Source organism: Meleagris gallopavo, chromosome 3 (assembly GCF_905368555.1).
Source record: "Meleagris gallopavo chromosome 3, MGAL_WU_HG_1.1, whole genome shotgun sequence".
Lineage (NCBI taxonomy): Eukaryota > Metazoa > Chordata > Aves > Galliformes > Phasianidae > Meleagris > Meleagris gallopavo.
The window spans coordinates 29,401,107-29,427,487 of NC_139406.1; the positions used below are offsets into that span (position 1 = coordinate 29,401,107).

Consider the following 26,381-nt stretch of genomic DNA (forward strand, 5'->3'; position numbering starts at 1 on the left):
CTGGGAGTCCCAGCAAGCTCCCAAAACAGCTAATAAATTTGAGTAACTGAGCAGTAATTTAAGTATTTCTGCTCAGAGTAGTCACTTTAGAGGGTCATTCTGGTCTGTCATTATTTTCCATAACAACAGTTTAGTATTTGAATTAAGTATTTTTGTGACACAGTTTATATTAAAGTGAAATGATAGGTATATATTTTGAAGCTGAGGTTAGAACAATGTTTTCAGAAGGTAGATAGATGAGGAAGTCTGGGATACGGTATCATTACCAACCTCTAGACAAGAGGATTGACTATTTCATGTCTGCTTGCTGATGCATTTTTTTTCTCTCCCTTTCTACTACACTCCTTCTCACTTCTTCAGATACAATAGCTATGGCAGCAACTCTTACTCTTCTCCGCGACACTCTGGTTTGAGTGCTCCTACAACACCCACTTCTCGTTACGGGACAACTCTCTCACCACCTCAGGAGTCCAAGTCTGACAGGTTTGTAATTTCGTCACCATTTTAACACAATTACTTTACATAGAGTACAAAGGAGATAATTGTGAACTGTTTCAAAATATCATAGAGCCAGATCTTTTTTTAACATTGAAAAGAGAATGTACAGAAATCTCAGCATGTTCATTTCCCACTCATTCACAAGTCATTTGCTTAGCTAATGTTAAAGATTGGATGTATTTCTATCCTAATTCTATTTCTTTCACTCAAATAGATAAAAAAGATTTCTCTCACAGGTATGTTGTTCTGCATATCAAAAAGGTGAATTAAAGCACATTTTGTTTATTTCTGTTTTTAAAGTTCAATTCAGACAGATCCATTTTCACATCATGAAGTGTAAAATCACAGAAATGTACTTAGTTCAGAGTTTCCTAGGCCTTAACTTGTCCTTCCTTGAACAGACATGGTCTATCTCACGGTATTTTGTTAAGGGCAAAACATTCTTACTGTAGGTAAAGGAAGCTCAAGTTAACGTGCCAGTTATCCTCTCACTTAGGAAAAAATAACTAAAACCCAACAACAACAACAAACCAGGGTATTTTTAACAGTTGAAATACTATTTTGAGTTATGTAATATACTTCAGGAAGAAAAAGGATGGGAAAATATTATGAATACATGAAAAGTAAAGTCATCTTGGCAAGAAATTTGGACCACCAGAAATGAACTGACTGTTACAACCTGAAAGTAAGTGACAGCTTCAGAGGATGTCATGCTGAGTTTAAGAAGGAAGGGTAGAAATTTTTAATTACACATCCTGTCAAGGCAAACTACTAATTTCCAGTTAGGCCAAGAAGGCTTCATATTGTTTGTTGCCAAATTGGCCTTTGATTCAAAAAAATTCCATCTCCCTCCCCTGTGTTTGAACTGGGGGTTGTTTTTTTTATATTCTTTGTCTACATTCTAATTAATTTTTATTAGCTGTTTTGGGATATTTATATGTATAGAAATATGTATGTATGTTCTTCTGTGTGTATGTATTTATGTTTGAACCTACCGATTGCCTCACATCCTTTTGAGTCTACTCTCAGAATGGTTCAAGTTAGGCTTTAAGCATGTATATATTTCTACCCATGAGGTATTGATTTAATCTTTTTTTCAAGTGAGTAATTACATTAAGTTTATCCCCGGAGATAGGCTTCATTTTTCATTTGCTCTTCTTCCACAAATAACTTGCCTTGATTTGTCTTTCCTGAGTTAAATCATTGCTGAATGACACCATAATAAAAAACTCCGTAGCAGCATTTTCACCCACTTTTAGCATAGAAAATAGATGTAAGATAAGCAAGAATTAAAGATATCCCACTGCTTCTGATGGTTTAGCTTTCTACACCCTTTCCATTTTAAAGCTTCTGGTTGCTACTGAAGAAAAGAAAGTCAAGTGGTCACATATTGAGATGGCTGAAGACAGTTGGGCCTGTCCTGCAAGAGGTCAATCATTCTGGCTCCAATCCAGCAAAGGAAGTGAGCTTTCATTTCAGCATGTGCATAAGTGTGTTGGTGGCTGGGAGCCAAAATGCCTTGGCCCCACAGGACAAAGCTGTAAAATTCACAAATTCATAGATAATTGAGCAAGAAGGGAGCTGTGTGATCATCTCCAACCTGCAGTGTGTCTTCCAGAAGCTAAGTGAGAGCCTCCATACCTTCACTGGCATTAAAGAGACAGTTGGTGACTCCTTCTGGAAAGCATTCCAGTATTTATTATCATGGTAGGAAAATATTTCATGTTCTGGAGGAAATTTTGTCTAGCAGCATCTTCCAGCCATTGCACCTCGTTCTGCTTCTCTTTGAAATTGGCAAACACTATGCCTTCAACAAATCTGGAATTGCATCTCTGTCCTTCCTTTAGGTTACATTTACCATTTTTCACCTCACCTGATAAAATCTCTTTCTTGTTTAAATTTGTAGCTTACTATTTATGGTAGCTGATCTCATCAGTCTTTCCACATGCTTGTATTTGACACATTTTGTTTATGAGTCTCTGAGAAGTGTGAAAAATGCCTGCATGCCACAGCTGCATGCTGCCGGCAGAATAGATGCAGTTTTTCTTGAAAGATAATGAAATATAAAGATTTGGATGCCATTTTGCATCAAGACATGCTATTTTTTGCTGTGCTGCCATTCCAGACATAGAGTTCAGCAAATTCTAATGACGCACCTATTTTGAAGGGCAGTTGTCTGCTTTCATTTTATTGTCTTGAAACATGAGTTGCAGAAATGCCCATGCATAGATGCACGGGTAGCATTTTGCTCATTAGAGAGTAAGCTGTGTAGTGCATAACGTGCTGCTCAACTACTAGGTGGAAAATATTGTGAAACATTTCACAGATTTTTGTCAATGGTGTTTGCCTTAGAATATGACAAAAAATTTGCACAGGAAAAAAGTTAAAAGATGGGGAGAGAGGAAGAGTTGATAAGAAGTTGCTTATCTATGGTTAGCTCCAAGGCAAGTTTTCTGCTTTCAGTTTAGGATTGCAGTTATCCAAGGACTCTGCAGAAAGACCCTTGTCTTTTGTTATGCAGAGGTTAGCTTCAGAGGCAGCTCCTGATACTGTTTATCTGACCTCCAAAAGGAGGAGGAAGAAAGAGGCAGCGCATAGAGCAGTGCCCTGCAAAATGATTCATGTCCCATCCAATTGTCCTCACAGGCCTTCCCAAACCTCAGTTGCATTTTACTTAGGACAACTTAGGTGGAAAGCAGCTGAGTGGTTTACATTTTGACATTCATACTTTTAAAACCCTGCTTGGCTAAGAACCATAGGAAATCCAGAAGAGCAGCATGATTCAGTGCAAAAGTAACCAGATTTTGTTCTCTGAAATACTCATAATGTATGTATTTTTGATTGTACAGCAGAAGAAAAGGCTTACTTGACTGTTTCTTGGTTTCTAAATTCAGCTGCAGCCTTTTGCCAACTTCTTGCAACACTGTTCTTTTTCATTTCTCTGTAACTCCTGTGGAGAGCCATCTTTCTGAAGTGCGTAGTGCAGCCATGGGAATCCTGCTGAAGAAGGGCAAATTGTAGGGCCCTTTCAGCTCGGCCTTTTATTGAGAAAGAAGTGTTATTGATTCCATCATATCTCTCTGCTTATGAAAGTTGTTCCTAACGCATTCCAGTATAACCCAGTCCTCCTGTTTCTAACTGCTAAAGACTGCTTTGCTGCAGAAATGTACTGCTCCCTGTCCTCATGACTTAAATCATCAGTTAATTCTCTCTTCCAGTCCCAAAGGAAAGAAATATCTCAATTTCAACTTCATGGCTTCATAAATTTTGCTAACAAAGGGGAATAGCCACACGTTGTTGCAGCACATCAATGAGGAAAGCATTTTTCTGTACGTCTGATGGGTTACCTTCTCGTCTAGGGGAAGGAGGTGTTTGTTGTAAGACTATTCTGTATTTCCTTGCCTTATCTTCACATCTGTGGTACTTAAGTTTAGCCAAAGGTTGCTTTCTCAGATTTTGAATCTTATATGGTCACTGAAATTGAAAACTGCAGAGTCAGTCTGCAGTTTTCTGGAGTCATTGAAAGCTTGGAACAGCTCTGTTTGCAAAGCTTGTCAGCTCCTCACACTGTGTTTCTGATGTTGAGGTGTATGCATTGTTGAAGTAACTGTAGTTAGAGTAGAACCTGAAAGGGTCTAACTTATGTGGTAAGAGAGCCTGACTTTGACATCAGCTTTTCATTGCCAGGGAAATATATTTTGTTTTTTGCTGCTGTGTTTGCCAAGGTAAGTTTATCCTGAAGCATTTGCCAGGAGACAGTTCCCACAGGGCTTGGTAGTCACATAGTTATGCAATTAGCCAAGCTAATGCTAGGAATAGGAGCTCTTAGACCCATTCTCTTGCCTTTGTCTGATCATTCAAGTGCCAGAAAGTTCAATGTGCAAACCTTGACCTCTGGATCCTCTTGGCTGGTTGGTGTGGACTTAGTCTCCAGCTCTGGCTGATCAGTCTGATGTTCCTGTGATTGTCCAAGCTTGGTAAAACATTGCTAGGACACTTGCAGATTATTCCAGTTTGATGCACTCTCTAGTATTTCCAGACTAATAGAAAATAGAGTTAAGAAAGAAGAAAGACTTCATATCCCTTAACTTGTCTTCTTTCTTTCTTGCATGACGGTCTATAGCAGTAGGTTAGCTTAGGCTTTTTTAATGAACCTCGAACACTGACTCAGCTCAACATTTTTATAGATCTTTTAGAGATAATGACCTCCCAGTTTATCCTTAAAGCATTTATTTCTAGTCAAGGTGTAAAGAGACACTAAGTTTAGCATGACTGGATTATAGATTATTTTTTCTCCACTGATCTTAAAGATATGTTAAATATCATACTGGAAGCTTAAGCAAGAATTTCAGCAAAAGTCTATAAATACTTTTCCTTAAAATTTTGTTTCTTCTCCAGATGCTTGAAAGTGATTTTCTGGCAATCTGATGGTTTTTCAGATTTATGTCTCTTAAAAACAAAACAGAAATACTTGAGAATGGTAAACTGCTTTTCATTTAGATTTTCTACTAAAATTCTAAAATTAGATGTTGTAATTGACCTCATCGGGGAAATGCTGCTAGATGAAACTTCTTGGCAGGTTCTCTTCCTTTTTTTTTTTTTTTTTTTTTTTTTCCCAATTAGCTATCTATCACTAAACTGCACTCTGGATTTACTTTACTCCAGCTGTTAAACACTGAAGAAAAGCAAGAAATCTATGAAATAAAACTTAGTGTACACTCTGTAAGACTGCTGCCCTCCCAAGAACAATTTCTCTTCCCTTGGCTTTATTTTCTTGCTTCTTCTACCATCTTCTGTGTGTCTTAGTATGTACTTCTGGACTTCCAGTCCAGAGACTGTGGCTGTTTTCTCTTGTGGTAAATGCCAAGCACATCTTTCACTCTGAATAACATAATGAGGAAGGGATAGCTTGATAGTTGATAATACTGGCCCAGGGCAAAAGCCTCAACTTTATTACTGAAATTTTACTAGGAAAAGCGACCTTAGGAATTACTGGATGATTTACAATTTGGGAAGCAGTGGTGGCTTAGACTGGCCTAGCTGCTCATTGAACTACTGTGTAAGCAGTATTCTTGATTGCAGCTTTGCATGCTTTGTTATATGGCAGTGGCATAGATTTAAGCAAAAAAACATGAGACAGTTTACAGCCTCAGACTAAAATGTAAGCATTACTGGCTGAACACACAGTGCACAAGGAGGATGCGGTCACTCGCAAATACCAGCAGTAGTGGTATTTATATGTTAGCCTCTGTCAAGAGAGTGGCTTTGCAGGTCACTTCCACGTGGTTTGTGAATCAGAGGGAGCTGAGGAGCTACAGGTTGGCCACTGTGTTGCACAAAGACAGAAACACAATTTAAAAACTGTAATGTCAGTCTGCAGGAGTTCTGTATGTGCATAAGGACCTGATGCATTGCTCCGGCTCTGCACAGAGATACTCTGTTATAGCTTCATTTTATGGAGTCTTTCAGGCCAGTTAAAAGTCCAGCTCTAATCAGTTCTTCTTCTGGTCATTCTCAAGTTTCTTTCTCAAAGGAAGCATTAGCCAGTAGTTTTCTCTCTCAAATTTTTGTTTATTTTTTGAGAGGAGTTTTGTAAAGTTTCCTCAAGTAATGTTTGGTCTGTTTGCAAAATCTTACATCAACACACTTTTGAATTTGCCATGTCACATAGAGAGACATAACACAAGGAGATTTTCTTTAACTGTGAAAAGCAATATGGCTCTTGGCGGCTTTGTTTCCTCTTTGGTCCCTTTCTAAGCTAGAAATCAGATTTATTTTGTTAAAGCCGAGAGCCGTTTAGAGTTACTTGAGGCCTGTCTCAGATGGGAACTGCTCACTGTCCCCTCTTTGCAGCCTTCCCACGACTGCTGAGGTAGGAGCACGCTGCAAGAGTGGGTAATTAGTGCTTGCTTATTAAAGTTACTAATGATTTTTACCCTTGCTGTATTAGAGAAAATCCTGAATATTAACCTCATGACTTAAAGTGGATTTCCCCTTGTATGTCAATTGATCATTTTTTAGCTCCTAAAATAAGCTTTTGTACTTGGTATTCTTGCTACAGACACAACTTCCGTTTCATAAATTTTAGAAATTCACCTAACAGAGAAAAGCACAGAAGATTCTTTCCAAGTTTAATGAAGACCATTTTAAGCTGACAATGCAATTTCAGTATAACAGAATGGCTTAGAGTAAGACAGACATGCTGGCTTTGTTTTTCAGGAAAACTATAATACAGGTCCCTTTTTCACTTTTACAACATGTAGCCTGTGATGAAGTATTGTCAGAAAATGATCAGATTTCTTGTCTCAATGAGCTTTTTTTTTTTTTTTTTTTTTTTTTTTTAATTATGACTATTTTACTATTGAGATAAATGCAGCAGTAAGATCAGATAAGCTGAATTTTTCTTCGGAAGTTTTTTGCTGACAGACAATGTTTCTGCTTTGTATCCTCAACCCAGTGTGTATTTTTTGTCACCTATTATTTCTATTTTTTTTTCTATTATTTCTGTTTTTTTGTTGTTGTTCCAAGTTCAAAATGATACGGTATGGAGCTGTATTCAAAAATCCCTGGACTCAAACATGTTCTTTCTGAATGTTTTCTCAAGATTGTGATAGCGTATCTTGTTTGGCTTTTGCTGATTTTAGCAGCAAGCAGAACAAAGCTTTCTTAGTATTATTATATTAGCAATCCATTCTTAGTATCCTTAATTCTCTTCAAGACCAAAAATAGTTTTCACAGTAAGGATCTTTCTGGTTTACGTTTGTGGAATTGAACAATGGCTGATATTACCACTTTGTAACATATGACACCAGCATTAAAATGCTGGCAAATATTAGCTGTAACTCAGTTTTCTGGGTGATCACTGTATTATGTTTTCATTGAGTTTTCACATATTTTCTTTTAAAATCTCTTATCGCCTTAATTCAGTGAAAGATCCTTTTTTTTTTTTTTCTTTTTTTCAACCTTTTCCTTACTTACCTATTTTTAAAATGTAGCCTAGAGCATTAAGACTTGAGCCTTCCTGAAGCCCAGAGCTGTCATCGCCCTGCAGACAGCATCAAAACATCAAAATTATGGAAAGGCTTATCTCAAGCATTCCTACAAGCTCATTTGTGTGATCCCTCTTCCATTTGCCACTCAACTATGAGTTTAGTGAAAGAGAGCATTTATTTTAACCATTATTGCCTTGGGGATAGACAAAAAAAAGTAGGTTTTAACAGACCAACCAGACATACACAAATCCCTTTTCAAATTGATTAGAATGTTTGAGGAGTACATCTTACTACTTGCCTTTCCTTTTGGATGTTCTACAGCCTTGTAAAACCTGAAAATAATGCCTCTTTCCTCCAGTTTTAGTTTATAGCTAGTTTAGTTTATATAATCTGCTCATTTGCAGTTAACATTTAAAAGAGGTTTGATGCATCTGAATACCAGTTTAGTTTCAGTATTTGATAGCAGCAGTGAAGCTGTGAGTTCATTATATTTCATAATGAAAATGAACTCAGCATTTGGTGTGAAATGTGGTCTTCAGGCAGGGGAAAGGGTCCAGTTGAGTGGGCTGGACAGTGCAGGATCTAACCACTAAGCAACCACTCACTCAGCTCAATTAGTGTTTCATTGATTGTTGCTTTCTAAACATGACTGGAAACCCAAATCCTGACTGTCTTTCAAGAAGTCCATGCCACAAAAGGAGTGAGCTAGCTATATTCCTATGTGCTTTCTTACAATTTATTTCAGCAGAACCTTCTCACAGCTTCAGCTGTTCATTTCAACCATTTCATGCAGTAAACTGTTATAGCTAATATGGCAGTCTGGAACTATCTGTTTAAAACAAATTCATTGATCCAAATGCATGTGCGTGCTATTCTCTAATTAACAACTCAGAAAATGTATGAAGTTCTAAAAAAAAATAGTGGGAAGTAACAAGTTCTGGATAGTTAACACTGATTTGACTAGTTTCCAAGAGTTGACAAATATATCCATGGCACATATATTTGTAGATGTTGCCTTTTTTTCAAACTGTATGGCCCTGAATCTTTTATTTTGATTGCAAAGCTGCTGTTTGTAAGTCTGCAAATTTTAACGAAGTGAATAGTGCTAACCAATCTGCTCTAGATCAGATGTCCTAACAAGGTGATTTGGTACATGCAGGCATTCTACTACTAGGCTCATCATAGAATCCCATATACCGGGTTTGAGCTGCACATCTCCATACAATTTCCCTGTAATCCCTTTAATAAGAATTTGTATTCACCAAAAGGCCCCAGTGAGCTGAAGGTTTTCCGCCTGCTAGATACTGTGCAGACTACAATCACTGTGTGTCTCTCAGAATCACCCCACCCTTCAGTTAATTTTCCTTCATGTTTTATCAAGTCATAACTTCCTTTGACTCTAAATGGAGATTGCAGACTTAAGGAAGCTGGATGGAATGGGATGGCAAGTTAAATACCTGGAACACACAAAAGCATACACTTGGTAGAAACCCTCTTCTTGCTTTCTTTTCTTGATCATTTCTAGATGGTTTCAAGAGAAGACAGTGTCCAGTTTTCCACTTCCTAGAGCATTTTCTGATGATACTCAATCTTATGACGGTGATTTTTCAGTGTTCCTGATGAGAGCTTTCTCTTGCAGCATGCACTAAAAGTTCAAAAGTTAAAGTCAATTTAAAGTAAGTTCAAGGAAAAAATCACCACACGTACTTGACTGTCAGGGTTTGGGGAATTTTTTTCCCTCTTTCTTAGCGCTGAGGAATATTGTAGATTTTTATGGTTTTGAGCATGATCCAGCATTGATACTATAGCTCTGGACAAGTGCCAGAAAGTAGGCTTACAGAATATCAAGTTTTATGCCTTCTTATGTAATGTTTATGCTGGTGGGTAGAACATATTGAAATTCAATTTATTGAAATTATTGAAGTTATATTCATGCTACCCTGCTGCCATTTGGGCTGACATGACTATGTTCTGTGACACTGCTGCTCTCATAGACATAGGCACTTGGAAGATAAGTTTGCATTAATCTTTTTATCTTCTTCTGCACCTATTTTCACTGGCAAACCAGTGCTCTTACACAACAGGTCTACACTGTTCACTATAGGCACGTAAATCAAAAAGGGTAATGATCTGACCATACTTCGTGCAGAGTTCAGTCTCTTTTCAAAAAAAGGTAATATATTTTTCTTTAATCCTTTCATTACCAAACTCATGTTACAAAAGTGCACAGAAACTGCCCTACATGAGTTATGTCTGTTTGATTTTATCAGTTAAATTCAATCAGTGTGGATATATTTACATCTATATAAAGCTATCCTCTAGATAGATATACTAGATATCTATATCTACTATACTCTAGATAGATATACTAGATATCTATGTCTACTATATAGATATTTCCTGTCTAAGAGACAGAAAGGAAAACAGTTTTCTCTGAGGGAGCTCTCTTGCCATGTGAAAGTTTGGTGGTACTATCGCTTTGGGGAAAAGATGTGTGAGAGGAACCACTCTCTTATCCAAAGCAGAAGTTATAGTAAAAAAAAAAAAGAAAGAAAAAAGAAGGGGAAAAAAAAAAAACTGGGTCAAGACCAAACTATAAGATAAATGTAGCTTTTAAAACTGCATTTAATGCCTGGAGCTGTTTCATCTCAAAGGAAAAATCAGTTTCAGATCTGAGAAGTCTTTACTGTAGAGGCTGCCATTTCTGATGAAAAAATGTCCCACGTTATGGCTCGGCATTTCCATGGTCGTGCATTTTAACAGCCTTCTGAACAGCAGCCAAAAGTTTGATGTGCATTGCTAGTGATGACGTTTAGACCTCTTCATTATAGTAACCTACTGTGGAGCATCCAGTTCTGAGTTATGGTAAGAGAACTGCAGAGAAAGTTACATTTCAGACTAATTCTTCTTTATCCATATGGCATGTGGTGATAAGTGGTTCTTTTTGTTCACTGTAGAGAGAACAAGAAGAAAACAGGCTAAATGACCAGGAAAACAAAACAAAACAAAAATCTTTCTTACTGGTAAGGATAGTTAAGCACTGAAATGGCTGGACATGATACATCCATTAGGGGTTCTGAAGGCAGGCCAGACAAGCACTTTCCAGGAACGGACTGAAAAGACTATATGCTGTCTTGGATAACGAAAGGAATATGGGTATTTCTCCTTCAGTCACATTTCAACTAATTTTGTTACAGCTATTTTGAAGACACTTAATGATTGTTATAACTAGCTGTGCAGTCCCTGGGTATTCTATTGATATATTCCTACACTACAAATTTTACCTTTGCATCAGATGTAGCAAGAAAATGATAATAACAGATTGACAGTGTGTAAAGAAAAAGTAAGCACTTCCTAAAGAGAGCATTAAAATTGTTGATGGGCAATTCTGAGATCTTCTTTTACTTTTGTTTTTCTGTGTACAGGAATCTCAAGTGCTTGCAACACGTCTGTTTTTAACATTATTGCATAAGATGTTTGGAAAGCGCTTGAAAAGTGTTCAAGTGAGAATATTGCAATTGAAAGATGCTAAAGAGTTCTTATAGGTGCTTCATTTGTACTCTGTAAACTTGGAGATATAGGAAGTATACATTATTGCCTTTCTCAAGCTCATCATAATATCTTAAATCAAGAAGATACTTAGTCAGTAGTTTGAAATATCCATACGTAGATGCTACTGTGTCATTCCATTGGTTGAGTTTATGTTACTTGCTGAATGACTGCTACAATTTTTTTGCCAGTATAGTCAATAACAGTGACACTGGGAAACCTGATTCCCCCTTTTCTGCAGGCCAGCTTTGGGTGGTCTCCTTACATCATCTTTCCGGCAGCACCAGGAGTCCTTGGCAGCAGAAAGAGAAAGACGACGTCAAGAGAGAGAAGAAAGGTTGCAGAGGATAGAACGTGAAGAAAGAAACAAATTCAAGTAAGAATCATGCTTATTATCACTCTGTTGTCTTAATATGAGGTGGGTCTGCAAATTATTGAGACATTTAATTGTGAAATAATTTAATTGTTGAATATTTCCTGGGTATCTTTGGATACCTTTCTTGATACAAATGTCTGAACTGGTATATTAAATATTATGATGAATTTTATCATTTAAAAAATCAACATTTTTTTAAGACGACTCTGCCTTAGCCAATTATTCTGATTGGAAATCCATAAAGGCTAATTTTTAATAGCTGAAATGCCCCTTCTCAAAGTATAATCTCAATGAGACATAAGTTTGAAGGTGGAACTAGGAGGAATGGAATCAAGAGAGAACTAAGATACAGATATATTTTACTTCTATGTTTTGCAAAGTAAAAGCATTTTGCTGTTTTAGAATATATGGTAGTGTTTGAATAGCTATACATTTTTCTGCTTTTCCAAGCATGCTCTCTTCCTCGTGGAAACAGTAAAAGACAGAAAATAATTATCAAAATTATTGCTCAGCTGGTGGCCAAAGACCCCAGGACACTGCATTTTCACATCTGAGTCCATGTCATGTGCTGGGGATACCAAGGTGTTCTGCCTGTAGATAGTAAGAGCCAGTTCTCACTTTCTGTTTGATTCATGCTGGAAATCCCAGTGTAGCCATCAGCAAAGACAGCAGTGGGCTTAGATAAAGTGTTTACTGGTGATGTGCCTACCATCTGAAGGGCATGCACTGGGAAGCAGTTTTAGTTTTTTGTAGACAGGAGTGAAAAGTAAGCATTTTCAGTAGTCAGAAGTTATAATACAGAAATATAAATAATAGTTGGATATATGTTTTGTTGCCCGAGAGATGCTATTTATGGGAAAGATGGCCCTAAGTTTCATGTCAGTTAGTGTATTAGTATGCAGGATTGTTTTCACTGTAATCATCTCTTTAGTAAGTAAGAAGTGGAAATGGTCTGTGTCACAGTGGATTTAGAAAGAGGAATAACTTGCTAGTGTTTGGTTGCTTGTTTGGTTGAAGGAGATACTCTACTGGCTCCAGAAGATAACTAGTTTGGAAGAAAATGAGAGATAGAGGGAAGGTGGAAGAGCACCATAATAGGATCTTTGGCAGCCAACAGCTGCCCAAGTTCTCCTGAAACAGAAACAATCAGGTCTCAGTCCTCAAGCGTCTTCCAAAAACTTTCCCTCTAAGTGGTATCATCAGTTTGCAACAGGCTGTCGTGGAAAGCCAACATGATCTTTCAGAAAGGAAACTCCCAGACCAGAAAAAGCTACTAGGACATTTGGCAGCTTGACCTGTTTGAATAACAGCTCTACACGTTTCACTAAATGTTGGCTGAAGTAGTTGTTCTCTCACTGAAAGAGCTTCTTTAAAATAAAAACAACAACAACAAAAACCCTTCTTTTAAAATTTACATCTTCATCCCATTACTCTAGAGTCAGAAAGTAGTTAACTACAAGTCATGACTGTTACATATTTGAGACAACAATTTTCAGTGCTCAGTGTTTTCATCTTCAATATTTGAGTTCCCTTTTCACCCAAAAAAGTTAGAGGTTGTGCTTGAGAATAGGGTCTCCCAAGCCACTAACTTTGCAGGCAGCATCCCACAGTTGATTAACCAGTCTGGAAAGAAGAGGACAAAGCCACAGCAAACAGTTGTGGACAGTTTCGTAAGAGTTCATGGGATTTCATTACTGTATCATCAGTCTGGCTCTCTCTCTCTCCAGTCTCTGAAGATGTGTTTTTGGTTAAAAATAACACTTCCAATTCACAGCCTTTAAACTTGTAAGCAGTACTGGATTTACCATCATGACTCATTTGTTATCTCATGCTTTCCAATTCTGCCTTGACGACATTGCAGTAGATTCTGGCCAACCATTGTTGACAAACTGAGAATAATTTTGGAGAGAGCATCACCACTTGTGAAAGACCTTTTTTTTAGAAGTGTTAAAATGCTTTAAAAGCTACTACTAGCAAAAGGAATGCTTCACAAAATGGATGCTTTTCTCAGTAGAAAGACTCTTGTCTCCATTTGCATATGTAGAACAATACGTCCTACAATGAGTGGATTATTCTTCATCTGTACTTAGATGTGAAAGTAGTCAGAGGGGAGTGAGTAATGTTCACTGTGAGTAATTTCACTGAAAAATTCTTTGGTTTTTTGTTGTTGTTGTTTTGTTTTGCTTTTTCCTTGGGGTTATTCCCATAGCTACTGTAATTGCAAAGAGTACTCCGAAAATGTTGTAAAAGTATAACCAGTAGTAATTCAGAAGTATGTGGAGGATAGCTTGAAACAATGTGTGTTTCATGTTAATGCTGGCATTTGAAGAGCAGACTTTTAATAGGTGTTGGAGCAATTAGTACTATTATTACTCTATGATTACTGTTATAGATGGCAAGTTTGATGACCAGAAATATAAAGAGAAAAAGTAGTGTTTTATTGGAATAGTTCTGAAAGTCTTTGGTACTTGTAGGTTCTAATGGGAAAGAATCTAACAGATACAGGGTCATCCTCTGTGTCAGCAGATTCAACTAAATATCAAAACTATTTAGCTGCTGCATGAAGGCATATTTGGATGTTTATTAGGTTCTACCACTATCTGAATTAAATTTGATTGTTGAGGAATTATTCTCTAATTTGCTTGCTGATAATTTTTTTTTATTTGTGGATATAACAGGCCTACTTGAAATTACGGAATCCAGGCATTCTGCAAAGTTGACTTGGCAGAAGTTAAATGTATGGGGGCTGCTCTGAAAGTAATGACTCCTTTTTTTATTATGTTGGCCTGCAACATCTGAGGTGGATGTTGGTGGGATGACAGTAGTGGCTGAACCTTCCCACCAATATTTCATTATATTTTGTTTCCGTGCTACAGATAGTAGAGTGGCAGTCTGACAAAATGGCATTTGACATGGAAGTGCACATGGATCAAAGGTGTGTCATTTAATTCCTCCATGCAGAAAAAAATGGCACTTATTGACATTCATCAACACTTGTTGAACATTTAAGGACACCAGAGAAGAGTACAGCGAGGTGGTGGGTGGTGTGTTTCAGCAGTGGTGAAAGCAACAGTGGGTCACCTCTGCTGGTGCAGATTTTTATGAGTGTGGCATGTAGGCTCTTGTTCAGCTCTGGGAAAAATGAAGAGCTGATGGTAGTGAGTATGTTGAAAAATAATGTGTAGCTGGAAGTTTGCTCCATCAAGTACTGTTATAGTGATCTTTCTGTCTGTAGTAGTTTCCATGGAAATAAGTAGGAGGCATTACTTTCAGAGAGGCCTACATACAAGTTACTTGAGGAGATAAGATAGAAGGAGTTTTGTGTCTAAACTTCAGGGTGAAAAATAAATAACAAAAGAACATCACTGTTGGATGACCCTGAATGTCTCTTTTAAGAACTGTCCTACTTGGTAAAACCAAATACTCAACCAGTTTGCTGTCACATTTGCAACTGTAAACTAGAATACATGTAGGAAAGGTGTATTAGAAAGAGGACACATAATATCTGCTCCGTGCCTTGGTATAACTTGCCAGATACAAGCAGTCTTTGTTTCAGGGTATTCCACGTGGGGCCAATGAATAATTGTTTTACAGCCACTAATAGGCTTGTTCCTTAAGAAAGAGTTTTGTTTTGTTCTGTTTTTAATTAGTCTAAACTGTGTATTTGGTGTACACTTTGGTGTACACATGTATGTACTATACGCATAAATACATGTATGTAAATAGATTTCGTAATTTTTTCAGTCTAATATTTTTTGTTGAAATCCACCTTCATTGTTTCTGGTCACCTTTCTTAAACTGCTCTTGGTTTCTTATGTTGTACGTATAATTCTGTAACTTACCTTATTCTTTTGGTTTCCTCTGCAATTTACTACAATTTTCTTTTTAGCCGTGATTATTTAGACAAAAGAGAAGAACTAAGACAAGCAAGAGAAGAGAGGTCTGTATATATTGCATCCATCCCTCCCTTTGACTATTTCTGCTGTCTATATTCTTTATTGTTGTGTATTTACGTTATTAACCATGCATGCTCAGGACACTTCCATTCAAAAAGAAGTCTATAAGGAAGCTGTTGTTTTATTTAAAGAGGAAAATTAAGCCCAGCTGTAAGGAAAACAATAAATAAGGAGCAGTGGGACTGAAATGCCTAAGAGTGATTGATAACCTATCTTTTATCTGTTTATGTGGGAAATTAGTTTTCTCCATTTGCCTCACAAATTTGCCGGAATTTCGTGTAGTTACAAATCTAATAAGCCTATGTTTCTCACTCGCTAGGACCCAAGCTCTCTGGAGGGTCAGAAAAGGCAAGTGTCAATATAGCAAAAAAGTGGGGTAACAAACACTGGAAAACTAGGTGATGGAAATGAGTTCTGACACCTACTCCCAACATTGTTTTGTATTTCAGGGCCAGATTTTCTTTGCCCATCTTTCTTATTAAAAATATATATATATTTATAATTTTATATTATAAAATTATTATTTATAATAATTAATAAAATTAATATTTATTATTATAAAATTATAAAGTTAAGCACTGTTTGTCATTAAGAGTTTGATTTAGTTTTTAGATAGTATTTAAAGGTACTGAACTTTTTTTTTTTTTTTTCCTGATTCAGTTAGAGATTTTCAAAGCTCTGGGCTAGACTGGGAGTTAAGTGCTTATGAAAGCATATTTTTCAAGGAATATTTGCCTGAAGATCTTTGCCTTTCAGTAGCTTCATCTGTAAATTCACTAGTAATTGCACCCTGGAGGGATTTCTTGTTTTTACCTGGAAAATATGCATGTTACTGAACAAACAGTAGATGAAAAATCATCCAGATTGCCTCAGTTCTGCTTATATGGTCCTCTAGAGGTTGCTATACAGAGGTGCTTTTGGAATTGTCAAGATCTGGAATTATATTATTGAACTATGAGAGTAGCTGTAGTTTTTTCATCATATCATGAGGCAATTCGTTTCTGCAGACTGAAATCTGATCTGCCAGCATGTCTATTGTGGACATTTAAAACATTAAAACATGATTTTTAACATCTTTAAGAGTAACAAAAGTTGGGTGGTCGTTCTTCGTCACTCCACACGAAACAATTATAAATATTTTAAAACATTTTCTAAAATAAAATGTGTGTGAGCACCTAAGCATCATACACAGATGTCAGTTGAGTAAAATCTTTTGCAGCAAGAATACTCATCAGCAACATTTGAAACAAGCCAGAAGTGAGCTCCTCATCACTTTCAAGTTGTAAGGGAGCATATGATGTCAGCTGGAGGAGTTTTTGGAAGTGTTCTCCTGCATGGCATCTCTGCTGTGCAGTCTGATACAATTTCACTGGTCAGCAGGAGCGTGCCTCTATCATTAGGCTGTTTTTGAATTGAAATGTTAAACTAACTTGAAGTTCTTCCCCATAAAGAAGAAAGATGCATTTGCTTTGGCAACAAGTAAACATTGGAGCACCATTCATTTCATGTGGTCTGTTTGTCTGATGATTTGAGGCCTTTTTATTTTGCTTGGTTGGGTATTTTCCAGTGGTAGTTTAACCCTACAAAGGTGAGCTTCCAAACCCTCTCTCTAATGTGATTTACAGATCAGATGGGATGGTTCTACTCTCCACCCACTGACTTTGTTGGTACAGAAGCAATTCAAGTCAACCTAAGGGCATTGCTCAGAGACCTAGACACTCACAGTATTTTTTATTTTCCTGAAGGTGTTGAGTGTAATGTTCATGAGGCATACCAAATGGATAGCCCGTAAATGCTTGGCTCTTAGTCTATAGAAAGGAGTCAGCACAGGCATAGTGTTGTTTGCAGGTTTTAATGATTTGAATGAATATGGCAGTATTGCTTCTGTATGGAATCACTGTGTCCATCTTGTACTGGTGGAAGTGTAGCAGAAGAATGATAGCTCATCCTTTTATCTGCTTCATTTTAAAATCCAATAGATAAATACATGTTCTGTTTCAAGTCTGAAGCATTAATAACAGATTATAAAAGGATGTTAGCTCCTGGTTAAGTTGCCACATCTGCTTATTAGTTTGCCCTTTTGTTAAGTAGTTCTGCCTCTGTCTTGCCATGAGAGTTGCGGCCCTGGTTCTGTTTTTTCTTTCAGTATACCGAGCAGATATGTTTTGGGAAGACACATCTTGATGATAATCCTCTGCTTTGCTGGTGAACTGTGTAGTACACAGCAGCAGAAGCTGAAATGTTAAAACAGCTGACAAAGAACTGAGGACAATAAAACATTGTGGCTCCCCTATTACAGAAGGATCTGTCCAGATCTTGGTTGCAGTGTGTTGGCAAACGGCAAAAGCTTCCATTGCAGCCAGCTGGGCTGTACCTGTTTTAGCTAAGTGGTCAATTTGAATGGCTCTTTATGAGGCTTAAGTCCCTTCTGCTCTATTTGTGAGAAGGTGGAAAACACAGTTTGTAAGCAGCCAAAGTTAAAAGAAAGACTGGCTTCATTAAATGTAACAAAACATTATGCTAATGCCAGCAGAAGGCTTTCTCCTCCATTGAAAAGGCAAAAATCATTCTTTAGAATTGGCTTCATGTTAGAACTGTAAACAGTTCCTATTTTATAGCCATACAAGTATGTGGCTTATTATATTTTCATCCAGAATCGGTAGGGGTTCGTTCTTTCTTGCGAAATTTGTTCAAAGCATGTGCATACCTCTGGAGGAAAAAAAGAAAATGAGTTTGTTCTTCATTATTGCTGTTTGCAATAAAGCAAATTGCCTCTGAAAACACAAGAACAGCTCTTCAAAGACAAGTTTTCTATGCTCCATATGGATGTTTGCAAATGTGCATGCGTGTGCTTGCCATATGTACTAAGCATGTTTGTTGCCCCATGGTGCTGACTGCTTTACCCTTCCTGCTTTTAATGCACACTTGTACACTAATTTAGGCTGTCAGTGAGGCAGGCTGGAGGAGGAGAGGTGTTCCATGTTACAAAGTGTTCACAACAGTGGATTAGAAGAGGATGACTGCAGCATTTCAGGGATGTAAACAGTAGTCTTGATTAACCTGTTTAACAGTTCACTTGTGGGTAAGACAAACAGTACAAAGCCTGATCCAGCTGTATTCATGAATTTGTTCATTAGTAAATAATGGTGGATAAAATTAGCAGGCATCTGGTAGAGGCACGTATTTCAAAGTTATTTTGGTCACAATGTATAAAGCACACTATGAAGAATATGATTGGTAGCTGGTCTTAATAAACAGTTAGTGAGTTCTGCCTGCCTAAAATGCAAAACAGATGTATCTTTGTTCTTTTAAAGTGACTTTGATGAATAAACTACATGTGACGTCAGGTCCAAGCTATTGGATGTCTGAGTCCGGCAGAGAAATTTTTTAGAATAGAAAAAAGAAAACTTTCCATTGTAGGCTCTGGAGAGAACAAAGTGAATTCCAGTGCATTGCTCTCAGAGCAAATAGGAGCAGGTTCAGAGACTTTAGATAGTCAATCCAACATTTATTATTGGTATTATTTTCAGGGAGATCTGTTTTTGTCTGCTGCACTGAACCATTTTCCTCTCCTTGCAGCTAGTCTCAGACTTTGGCTGCTTGCATCAGTATTAAGGGGGTCTGGCTTTGGAGGTTGTTCAGTGTTTTTTTTCCTCCCACTTTAGTTTTGGGAGAGGGAGGGCTGGGAGGAGCAGGAGGTGAAGTAGGAGGGTGAAAAGGAGGACAGACAAATGCTTCCTAAAGGAGAAGTGCTATGCAGACACAACAGTATATCTAAGGACTCTCTAATTCTGCTGCTTTTTGCTTTTGTTTTGTCATGAGCAGTTTAACATTTTTCAGGGCAATAGTCTTTGCTTCGGTGTGGATTTTTTGGCAGGTTGACCAGGCAACCAGTTTAGTGCCATACCCCTTGAGTCTGGAAGTCAGCTCACTCTTTGCAGGTGTTTCATTCATAAACAAGCATCAGCCACAGACTTCTTTTTCTTTACGGAAACCCTTTGGAATTTAACTTTCAGATACAAATACTTGGAGAGATTGGCAGCCGAGGAATATGAGAAGGAGCTGAAGAGTCGAAGTGTAAGCCGAGGCAGAAGTGAGCTGTCCTTGAACCTGAGATCTCCTTCAGCCCCATCCTCACCTGTATCCAAGTGCGTCAGCCCAGCATCCATAGAGTCCCAGGAAGAGCTGAAGACCCCCTCTACCCCCTGTGGTACTCCACAGCAGTCAGAAGGTAGGTAAAAAGCAGGGCAAGGGGAAAAGAGGGATGCTTTTATGATCTCTCTGACTAGCAGTGATTTTTCATGCATGAGTGTGAGAACATCACCTCTGAGGTGCCAAAGTAAAGGGTCTTGTTATATTGGTCCTTGCTGTCTTCCTAAACTTCCTTTTGTTTCTTTTTATGCATAGATTTGGATGCCTTGTAGTCTATTCAAGCAAATAATACACTGCTAATCATTGCTACGATTTATATTAGTATTGTCTGATGCTATTAGAATAGATTAATTGGAAAATATATCATACAGAGGGTCTTAATTTTAGCATCATGTTCCTTGTATATTAGAAGTTACTGAATACTAAACCAACAATACTCCTGCCAGCAGATTATGGTTGTGTGGATTCTCTGGAACAACAGATGAATGCCAAGATTATAATAATCTTCCAGTAGAGCACAGGCTGAATGGGGCAAACAAAAAGGCTCTTTAATTGAAGGCAGGGAGGGTGTGTTGGTTATTTTTAACACCAACAAAAGCTTTTAAAATTGTAGCAGAAATAGTAAAGGACTTAAAAGAGACCACAGACAATTAGTGAAAAGGAAAGTATAATTAGTGTTTGCACGGTTGGTTTGCTGTCATATAATTTATTGGTGTACAGAGCAATATTTTTTTGTGTGTGCACGTCATTCTGCCATTTGCAACATGTTCCCCTCCTTCAGTCTTGAAAAAAAAACACCCACCATATGGTTTTATATTTGCACCACACAATATTGCATTAACTTTGGGAGCTAGAGTGCATGTTGAGGGTGAATTATCGCCATCATTCATTTTTATTTTATTTCCTGCTACATGCTATTGGTGATTAATGCATTTGTAACTTGCACTGCTTGGTTTTATTGAGTGTTTTGGCTACTAGCATGCTGTAAAGCAAGGGAATTTAAGAAAAAAGTTACAAATACCAAATGTTACGTATGTTTATTCTCACTATATTAAGTAGGTGAAGTTTATTTAATTTAGGTTTATGTGTTTTTTCAATTATATTCCCAGTTTTATTATCTAGCACCTTAAAAGTCTCAGTGGAATCATTTGAATTTAAAAACGTGGGTATTTTCCTGTAAATTTGATAGTCAGAAACATCCAGATACCCATTTCTTTGAGCTTTATATTACCTTTAGAGCAAGTAAGCTGGATTTTTCCACCATTAGGATTTCAGAGCTGAGCAGGGAGCAAGTATCTCTTTTATGGTGATTATTTTAACATATTTGCCTTGGAAGCATTTAAAAAAAAAAAAAAAAAAAAAAAAAGCATGAAATGGAGCAGCACAGTCCATTTGGAGAGTACATTTAGAGCAGGTGTACAGGGCGACATTAGGCAGCCCGGTTGTGGCAAAGCTATCAACAGATGGGTAGGCAGGACCTCTGTACTGAAAATCCTGACAACATCAATAGGCATCAGAGAGCAACACCTGGAAGCTTAGCAGTAAACTACAAGGAGAAAAAATATGGATGGAGCAGGGTGAGCTTCCAGCCAATGGCAACTGAAAGCAGACAGCCAGGACAGCACCCAAACATGGGCTTGAAATCTGCATTCTTCAGTGGAAGCTGTGCATGAAAAAGGGTAGCTCTCTCAGGCCTAGGAAAAATACTGGGAAGGTCATCTGAAATAATGAGCACATGAGCAGGGCAAGTTCTCTTGTTCTCTGGAGGTGGAAGATGATTGGATCAACCAACAACTGGCAGGCTTCTTTGCAGATTTTGCCGTGCCCCTAGACTGTTTATTATCTGAGTTCCTTATGTTCTTTTTCTGTCCTTAGGAAATGTTACAAATCGCACTTAACAGAGAATGAAACTGAGACATTAACTTGCTTAAGCAAGTTGAAGGAAAGCTGAATCATAGGACCCTCCAAAGACTCTGCAAGAATAGTGTTAACAGATGTGTGATACTTGCCTGCACAATTCAGACACAAAGTCAGATGAGAAGTGTGTTCCTCTAGTAGCAAAGCAATCTTTGGTTTTAGAAGTTAAATTTATTTTACCCTGCTTGTGTTGAAGTATAGTTTGTCTATCCAGTATCTACTGGGCTTAAGTAGGAAATGGATTTTGTCTGTTGAACTTTCTCCCACGTTGTGAAGCATCTCAGTATCTCTACCCAACATAAAAACCTGGACTTAGTGATCTGGAGTGTTTTCTCATATAAAACAATTGGTTCCACTGAAGTAATCAAGTCTTATACAACTTACTCTTGTAAAACTTGTGGTATGGCATTCGGAGGAAATGAAGGCAGTCCCATAACTGCAAAATAGAACTTTTTTTTTTTTTTCATAGCAACTACTTCCTCTTTTGTAATTTCATTGGATATTATTTTATGAAATGCACATGTGCATTAAAGGAAAGCAATAATAACCAAGAAACCTCTGAAATCAATCCACAAAAGCATCAGATACAATTCCTTCTCTTAGAAGAGCAGCTTTATGCACTACTAATGGAAGTAAACAAGTCAACCCAAGTATGCCTTCTGGACAGAAGGAAAACTTCTGAACGTATCAGTAGCAAAGCAAGGTTCAAATACTGCATTAAGTATGACTAGTGAGGATGTCTGGAGATGGAGAAGCACTGAAGCATGAAGGTGCAGTGAGGCCATTAGGGCCACAGCTGTACAGCAGGACAGAGGAGTAGGAGTTGGGGGGGAGGTTGGGGAACGACAAAGGAAGAAAGAGCCAGTTCCCTCCTGGCAGTCACTCTATGCTAATTTTTACCATTGCAAAGGTTGGGGAGAAAAGATTGGAGGTTGGGGGTGGAGAAAGAAAGAGAAAAGGAGGTGAGCCCTGCTGAATTCACTGCAAGGTGAATCCTGTGCTGGAAGAGCTGAAGGATGATCCAGAGTTTAAGCTTTAAGTTTTGGTTAAATTGCCTGAAGAATTCAACCAACCTTCTTCAGATTTACTTTGTTTTCTCAAAAGACACCATTTTCCAGCTCCAAAAAGAGAGCAAGGAAAAGAGGTGAAGATGAGGTTGACTAATTTATTACAATGGCAAGGGATTATGTGTAGGCCTAGGATATTTGTTCTCTCTGAGGGTTTATAGGCCTGAGGGATTGAAGTCTTAGCAGCTAGTAAAGATATGACAACCTGTGTCTGTTCAGAGTTCTTTAATAGCTGAGTATCAAAAATAATTTCCTTCCATGTCCCTGTGCAGCACTGTGAGTTCATAGCTATTTTCAGAAAGAAGCAGCTTGCTGTCCAGTCAACCTTATTCAGAAAATAGTTATCACCAATATATGATCATAACACAGCACATCACATTGTAATGTGTGTGTGTGTAAGGAAATCTTAAAAATGTTAGAAGATGAAAATTCTCAAAACAAAGCAATCTTTACACATTCATTGAGGGGCTCTGCTACAATGTCCATCAGTGCTGAGGATACATAGCTGCTTTGGGAGATTTCATTCTCAGAATTTTTTTTTCCAGCAATGCATTTTCAGAGATTAACTTTAGGGAGAAAAAAAGAAATAGACATAAGATTCAAAAACTACTCCTTAAACTCATCTTCAGTTTTCCTCCTCCTTGTGAGTCTATACTAGTCTGAAAGCTCCATCTCATTTTATACACCAAGAATTTTGTTTGTTAACAGCTTTAGGAATTCTTAACAATATCAACTCATGAACTGCAGGCGATAGATATATGGCTGTCTTGCTAGCTTCATTCTCCTGCTGTGTTTGTTGACAAAATTGATTTCTGAACTGTTCTTTAAGGGAAGCACTACTGGACATAGCTCACTGTATATAATTTGGGTGATAGATTGGTAGTTTGACATGATCTCAGAAGAGAGAGGGAGAGAGACTTTCAAGATGAGTATCAGTGTTCCCCTGTTTTGTTCTACAAGTGCTCAGATTTTGATATTCCTTGAACTCAAAAAAGGCAGCTTGTGTCAGCATAGTGCTGTCTACTCTTTGGCATATGTTAGGATCTCCTAAGACACTACATCTTTCTGCTATGTGTGGAATATTTCTGGTGTGCAGAGGATTCAGAATTCTTTTGAATGCTGCTTTTGTAGGTTTACATTCTCATTTTCTCAAGCATTTCTGATGTCTTCCCTGACTGTATCCCACTAAATCTTAAGTGTAGCTTTGTGATGACAAAACATTAGTGGTCCTGTTCGTATTTCAGTCAGTTTCTTTCTCTACCTAAGCTGTTGGAATTGACCTTCCTGGTCACTGCACTTTTTGGTCTTGGAGGGAAAAGTCTAGAATGGCTATTTAAGGAAGCTGAAAACATTTGTATGTATCTATGTAGTCATTGTGGACCATTGCAGAATGAGAAGTTCAGAATCTCACTGTACAGTAGTATGCTAGTTCCAGGATACCTAAGGTTGTACCCCAGTTATATTCAAATCTTGTTTTGACTTGGAAATATTCTTGTGTTACATCTTCAAACTAACAGCTGTAGTCAGACATACACCACTGAGTATTTGCCCAACTCCCTGCCAGCTCTCTAAAATTTTGATTCTCTCACAGGCAATGCCAAGAGTAGAGTTGTAAGTAAGACATTTAAAGAGACAAGGTCTGCACAGAGCTGCTCACAAATCAAATGTCAGACTTTTAAATTCTCTTTTTGTAGAAGAGGGAAAAGGGCAAGCTGCTAATTGTGTTTTAAAACGTCTTAAAGGAGATTGAGTATGCATGGATTATTTATTAAACATACTATGTGAACCTTTATGTGTAAGTTTTATTTATGCATATATGGTTGTTTAACTAACTACACATTTAAAATCATTTGTGAAATTGTAAAAGCTTAACTCCAACAAAATGAAGGAAAAAATGAATTTGCATTTTTTTACACTAGAATTATATAAAATGAAGTGGAATAGTGCGATACTGAAGATGCATTCCTCAAAGCCAGTTCAGAAATGTGTGTTGTTGTAAAGAGAAGGCATGGGCACTGTTAGTAATCATCATTCTTTGTGTGGGTGTCACAGAAAAAAGGATAGGTACTCAATGTGCAGCAGTCTTCGGAAAACGTTGTGACTTTTATTATTTTGGCTTATTCTGTCTTTGGATTAATCCACTACCTAAATCCCTAGAGGACTGACCTGTTTCAGCTACATTCCAGTGTGATACTATTTGCCTCATAGGATCATTTTGTTCTTGAAGAAAGTCTCATCGTACATCATGCGATCCAAAGATGATGACAAGTCCATTTTGCAATATTGCAGTGACAAGTAGTAGAAGGAAAAAATGAGCATGACTTGGTCGTTGTAGTCACCTGACACAAAATATAGCACAAAGGCAGTTTGGGGAGTATGCAAAACTAACATGCATGCCTATTTTCATCACTCTTGCATGGCAATTTCAGTATTCATAAAATTGTGAGCTGCTTGACATGAATATGAATGGATGCTCTTCAGTTCCTTTGCCGCATGCAGAGAATATTTGCACGTGAAAATCAGATGTTTTAGCTAAAAAAATAAAGAAGAATGAAGTTCGCTGTCAGTGATAAAGCAGGGAAGAAGAAACCAGGTGTGCTATCTCAACAGTATTCACTACATTGCCAACTGATAAAAAGCTCAATGTATAACATACGCCAACCAATTGGAAACTAAATTTGTGCCATATGCCAAGCATTTGGAAACTTTGTTCAGTTTTGATGTGGCTATTCTGAAGTAAATGTGCATGAAAAAAAACATATGTTTTTCGTCAAACAGATGTGTGTCAGTGCCATTTCCAGACTGTGCCATTTCATTGTGTTAATAAAACTAATATTGTTGTTTTTTTTTTTTGTTGAAGTGTTCCTCATCAGGTGAAAAAAGAATTCCTCCAGAAACCAAAGAAAATTCAACCAAAAAAGCCACAGTCTCTCTCCTTTTTGCTTTTTACAAGATCTCTTGCTTCCTGACTCTGTCTAGGCACTGAGTTTTCAATGTCATGGGTGGAATACCCATTTTCTGCTGGTTCAAATCCTTATGTGAGTCCAACACTCCAACTTTGGAAGTATGTATAAAAACAGTGGATTGGCTCCAGACAGTAGGCGAAGGGGTTTGCCAGGCCACTCTCGTGTGCAACGCTGTCGTCATACAATATTCATCAATCTGTTGCTCATAATGTTAAGCATGCCATGGACTTGCTTTTTATTTTCTTTCCATAAGGCGCTTGTACAGTTTTCACATCGTTCTCATTTAGATGGGTGAGCCTGACACAACTCTGCTGTTAAGTGCATCTCTTTCTCCCATTGTTCTCTCCACCAGTGAGTGCCAGTGAACCCGAACCAGAGACAGAGACAGAACCAGAAGCAGAGCAGGAGACTGAGGCAGAGCCTGAGCAGGGAACGGAGACACCCAAGGAAATAGAGGCTACAGAGGTGGGACCAGAGAGTGAGGTGGAGCAAGGACCAGAGAGAGAGCCAGAAGAAAGTGCAATACTCAGTGAAAAAGAGAGGCAGAATGAGGAAGTGAATGAAAAAGACAACTGCTCTGCATCCAGCATATCCTCAGCAAGCAGCACTTTAGAGAGGGAAGAGAGAGAGGACAAGTTAACCAGTGACAATGAAACTGGTAAATTGAAGTTTTTTCAATAATGAAGGATTTCTGGTGGGGAAAAAAAATGTAAAATTTGCAGCTCTGTTGTTTTGTTAATTAGCAAACAAACCCTCTGCTCCTAATTGAAGATTTCGTTTTCAGTGGTCAAGTTGGTGTCTTTTCCTTGCTTGGAAATCCACAGACTTTAATGGGGCTTCTGTGTTTGAGGAGCAAAAAAGCCTTGATCAATTGAGGTTTCTTTTAACTTGAGACCATTTTCTTCCTT

At 37.8% G+C, this 26,381-nt stretch overlaps 1 protein-coding gene across 13 annotated transcripts in view; it reads left to right on the plus strand.

Annotated features, from left to right (window-relative positions):
- Positions 1–26,381, plus strand: part of FHOD3 (formin homology 2 domain containing 3) — a 369,110-nt gene that overhangs the window by 279,313 nt on the left and 63,416 nt on the right. For 9 of the 13 annotated variants that reach the window (XM_085220513.1, XM_010708572.3, XM_085220512.1 and 6 more), the window contains 5 exons: positions 361–483; positions 11,281–11,415; positions 15,305–15,355; positions 19,388–19,602; positions 25,826–26,131. In XM_085220513.1, coding sequence (XP_085076639.1) covers positions 361–483; positions 11,281–11,415; positions 15,305–15,355; positions 19,388–19,602; positions 25,826–26,131 — 830 coding nt within the window. The remainder of the gene's footprint in view (positions 1–360; positions 484–11,280; positions 11,416–15,304; positions 15,356–19,387; positions 19,603–25,825; positions 26,132–26,381) is intronic. The other 4 variants (XM_010708574.3, XM_010708582.4, XM_085220515.1 and 1 more) reach the window with 3 other exon arrangements.